Consider the following 5,207-nt stretch of genomic DNA (forward strand, 5'->3'; position numbering starts at 1 on the left):
TTTATTTTTATAGATTACTTTAAAAATCAATTATTGAGACCTGTGTAGCAAATAAACTATGAAGTTTTCAAAGCATATTATTGTAGATTGTATCTTTTTGTAAATACATTGTTATACAGGTGGAATTGCTATTTATTTAAACCAGTGTTATTCAAACAATTGCTTTTTCGTCAAATTTAGTTCCATTCAGTTGAAGGTAGTTCAGATCAGTGTCTTTTATATAAGATAATTTAGATTAAAATTAAAATATGGATGCTATTTTGCCTGAAAATATTTTTCTTAAGTTTCGAAATTTATCTGACATCACATTGATAACTGAAGATGGTTGTAAATTTAGAGCTCACAAAATTTTGCTAGCTCAAACAAGCAGATATTTTGAGACACTCTTTTGCGGAAATTTCAAGCACTCTATACAGACTTTAGTACCAATAGTAAAAGGCGAAATATTACAAGAAATATTGTGTTACATCTATGAAAAGAAAGATATTTTAACCACGGACAATGTGTCAGACATCCTTCTGGCTTCAGATTATCTAATAATTGATGAATTGTTCAAAAACTGCAACACATTTATACTCAATGGTGGAATAACAGTAGACAATTGTATACAAGTCTTTAACTGTGCATGGAAGATCGAACTGGATGACATTAAAACCAAATGTAAACGATTTATTGAAATTCACTGCGAAGAAGCTTTCATGAATCCAATGGCAAATGTCAGGAATATGCCTTTACCTGCAATCAAAGAAATTTTGGAATGTGACAATCTTAATATTTCGGACGAATCAATTGTATGGAATATTGTAATATCATGGATAAAAGGAAATGCGGCAGATAGAATGGACCATTTTCCGGAGATTTTAAAATATGTAAGACTCCAAGAAATGGATGAAATTTTGATCAACAAAATGGAATTGCCTCCCGTATTTAAAGATAACCCTTTTTGCTTCGATTTTAGCTTCATCAATAATATCCAAACGGCAGCAATATCAAAGATGATGGAACAGGCGAAAGCTTTGCCTCTCTCTATAACTGGTTTACGCGGCCCTCGAATTCCGACCAGTATATACTTCATCTGTAAACAAGTCCCACAACGAAAAGCAGAACTTTTTATAACTTATGACTTTAACTTTGATTATTGGTATTATTTGGGGAAATTTCCATTGCATCGTGATGTGAACTATACTGAAATTTGCATTGCAGGGCAATTCGTTTACTTTTCTTTTTATAATAACCCAACAAGGATAAAAGCTTTTGATCTCATCCGTGAAACGTGGACTTTTATCAACAGTGTTCCACAAAGGCGGTCTTTGTACACTGCAGTTTCAATCAATGATGATCTTTACGCTTTGGGTGGTATGCTTTCCATGGTACAGTCTGTTGACTCTTCTTTTATAGATATCAACAACATTGGAAGAAATCCTGCTAACATCTTATTCAACCAAATAAATGCAGCTGATGTGGAAAACCTAAACCCAGATGATGACAACTCTCTCATGTTTGTAGATCTGTTTGATGATGAAGAAGCCGAAGATGGCAATGACAACTTGAATGGCAACCAAGGCGAAGAGACCAATGATATAAACGAAAATTTAGATCATGCTTTAGAGGATGAAGCAGCTTACTTGAATTCTGACCCGGATGATGAACATGAAACTTATGGCAGCGTTGAATTACCGGATGAGGAAGCAAATACTTCAGCCGATGAACCTCTTGATGACGAGGTCCAGTTTTCGGAGACAGACATGAATGGAACGCAAGACCTCCATGACGATTACCATGTTATAAGAAGCAGATACGACGTCGTGCAACGTTACAATAGAGAATCAAATACGTGGCAGTTGATGCACCCTATGAATGCTGCCCACATTATCCGAGCTGTGACGCTAAACAACATGATTTATGTCATCGGAGAAGGTGTAGATTACGAAGAAATGGTCTGCCAATTTTATGATCCCAATAGAGATTCATGGACTCTGATACCAACACCCGAATTCTACCGCACAAATTGTGCTGTTGTAACATTCTGTGGTAAATTATACCTCATAGGCGGACAGAACAGGTATTTTGCTGATCTCAGAAAAGTTGAGGAGTACAATCCAACTGAAAATTCGTGGCGGTTACTACCAGATTTGCCATACATTTATTTCGATCCCGAAGCTATAGTCATCAAAAATACAATTCTTGTTTACGATCAAAGTGCATTATGGGGTGAAAATCATACCTCTGTTACTTGGGACAGTGAAATGCAATCATGGCGTACAGCATCATTTATCAGTGAAGAACTGCTGACGGAAATGAGGCGCAGCCAAATAATTGTTGCTGAAAATCAGGCCATGTTGAAAGAGTTAATCGGGAAACATAAACGCAAGAGAAGTGTTTGGGTAAAAAGTGATTTGGAAAATTTAAATTTAGATAACGTAGAAATTTAAATCTAGTGATCAAATGTTAATAAAATACTTACTTTAACTGTTTGCTTCTTTTCTCTTTTACTTAAAGAAAACAGCATAAAACTTAGGCAATGAGTTTTGCGTACAGAAGAAATCAGCAACAATAAGCAATAGAAGTTAAAAAATAAATCATAAACAGAGGAACCAAAAACACTAATCAGCATAGCAACTTAAGTATCGTAGAAATCGTTTAAAAGATTTTCGAAGCTCAAATATTCAAAAAATCAAATATTTTCGTTTAAAAATAAATAATTGCGATTTTTCTTAACTTATAACATTCAGCGAGTATATTCTTAAAATCCACCTTTCTTATGAATTCGGATGAAATCCACTAAGTTCCATCCATCAATGTTTTTTATTTTATTATTATTATTATGTTTTGATTTACTTTACAAATGAAAAGAGGAAATTCTACTAATAAAATATTACACTGAATCAAAGAAAAATGTTCTGTTGGCAAATATTTTGTAGAAAATCGTATTTAAAAAACACAAAAGAAAATTGATGAAGTTAAGAATAACAAAAGTGACGCAGGACCAAATATTTCATACAATGATAGAGAATCGCCACCTTTAAAAATCCTTCGGGATCTCGGGCTAGAGGAAGACCTCCAACTAGATGGCTGAATGACACTGCTAAAATATTAAAGATAAACATCTGGAAAAAAGTCGCCATGGACAGGCGTTGGAGGCTACGTGTGGTTGAGGCAGCCAAGGTCTGTAAGGGGCTGTCGTGCTGAAGAAGAAGAAGATGATAGAGAACGACTCAAGTTAAGTTCTAGCAAGCTTTGGTGAGGATCATATGAATTAGTTCAGTAACAAAGCAGGAATAAAAAAGTGCAACTGCAGGATAGCTCGTCAAAGTTGTAATCGATTTTGCTGGTCCGATCAAATTAGAAAAGGTTAAAGCAAACATACTTTAATCATTAAATTAAAGTTTAGATAATATAAAAAGAACTTATAATATTTATGCAATTTTATTCGAGCAAAACACAGTTATACTACTTTCCATAACATAAAATGCTAGTTTCTAGAGAAAATTCAAGCAATTTTGAACTTTTGAGAACCCTACATGGGTTGTAAACGTAGAGGTAAATGTAACTCAGAATCTCTCAAAACGTCTGGTATCCGCAAACGAGACATCAGCGCAGAGAGGTGGCACTATTGATGATGTGTAGAGGCCAAAATCTTGTTTCTACCACTCTATATGATATTTAGAAATTGAAATTAGCGGTCAGTTACCCACACTAAACAGAATGAAATCAAAGTTGCCTGTGACAAAAATAAATCGCTATGTGAATCAAGGATGATCTAAAGTATTTTGTTATTTAAATAACCTGCGCTGAAAAGGTGACCAATTTTTGAGTTTAAGTCTGTCAATGTTCAATCACGTAACCTTGTAAAATTTTGAATCCCACCCAGAAGACAAGGGAACTTCTTATCGAACTAACCTTTATGAAGAACTTTTGGATGCATTTGCATTACTTGAAAATAAAAGTCAAGAAAGCATCATAGTTCGCATGCTAGGGGACCCTAATCCATGATCCGTTTACAAATGGAAATATTGTAGGGCAGCGCTACGGTCGGTGCTAGCCAGAGACAAAATTTGATACAAATCAGTTGATTTGAGACAAAACAGCCATCACTGGGATTCGAACCAGAGTTGGAGAGAATGGACCACACTATAGCACGGTATATCAAAGTGTTTAATGCTGCTCGGACTGAGACAACAAACACCGTATCAACAGTATTCTGCGACTTCCTGACATCTGTAGTGGTTATACTAAAAATGCTGGTAGTTATACTGATAAGAATGTAGAATAATTTTGCTTGTACAGTGAGCAAAAAAAAAAAAAGTTATCACCCGGAATAATTTTCGTTCTAATGATTAGAGTTTCGAAGCCTCCAATTCCAAGAGGTAACATTAAATACTAAATTAATTAGTGCTAAGTGCTCTTTAGAACAAAATTATTCAGGTTGACCTATGCCTTTCTCTTTTCTTTTTTTTTTGGCTTAAGTACACTGATTAAAATAGTTTTCAAAGTTTATTCTCATTTCTTTATTGACAATCCTCATATATTTAGGAGATTGCAAAAGTTCGTACTTAAATAAAATAAAAAAAAGCGATGAAAACATTTCATATTTCTACATTTTCATATTCATCATTCATGTGTTTTTCATTATGTTCTACAACTCTCTCTCTCTTAATGTTATACACAGTTTCAATTTACATAACGCACAAAAATTTGAACTGACAAGGTTAGGTTAATACATTTCTATTGACGTCGACATTTCTATTGACAACGAATATTCTTTTCCATAAACAAAATGTGGACATTTTGCATCAATTCTAACATCATTTCAGTTACTTACAATAGTTTACAATAGTTTTCTACATATACTTGTTGGACACACTGTTTTATAATTTCATCAATAAGCAAGACAATATTTATTTATATGCAATTCAAATTAGAATTTTGTAATCACCATAAAAATATTAGAAATATAAAACAAAAGATTATTTACAATTAAAACAAAACTAGTAGCAAAATCAGTTTGTATCAAAATTGTTTTCGAGAAAGTAAAATATACCTGATTACCAAGGCCTATTATTAATAGTCGTAACATCGCAATACTTTTACATTATAGTTACTTGTAATGATGGAGAAGTAAAAGTACGTACTTTTACTTGTACTTTATTTTTTTAACTTAAGTACTTTTACCTGTTTTAACATAACTTTTTTTTGGGGGGTGCGGG

At 33.5% G+C, this 5,207-nt stretch overlaps 1 protein-coding gene across 1 annotated transcript; it reads left to right on the plus strand.

Moving 5' to 3' along the window:
* Positions 1-248: 248 nt before the first annotated feature.
* On the plus strand, positions 249-2,432 carry LOC107454771 (kelch-like protein 3). Its single transcript, XM_016072062.3, has one exon. The coding sequence runs from the start codon at positions 249-251 to the stop codon at positions 2,430-2,432; it is 2,184 nt and encodes a 727-aa protein (XP_015927548.3).
* Positions 2,433-5,207: the final 2,775 nt, after the last annotated feature.

This window comes from Parasteatoda tepidariorum, chromosome 9 (assembly GCF_043381705.1).
Source record: "Parasteatoda tepidariorum isolate YZ-2023 chromosome 9, CAS_Ptep_4.0, whole genome shotgun sequence".
In the NCBI taxonomy this organism is placed as follows: domain Eukaryota; kingdom Metazoa; phylum Arthropoda; class Arachnida; order Araneae; family Theridiidae; genus Parasteatoda; species Parasteatoda tepidariorum.

Excerpts from the sequence above, each read along its gene's own strand:
- LOC107454771 (XM_016072062.3), top strand. The coding sequence starts at position 249 with ATGGATGCTATTTTGCCTGAAAATATTTTTCTTAAGTTTCGAAATTTA.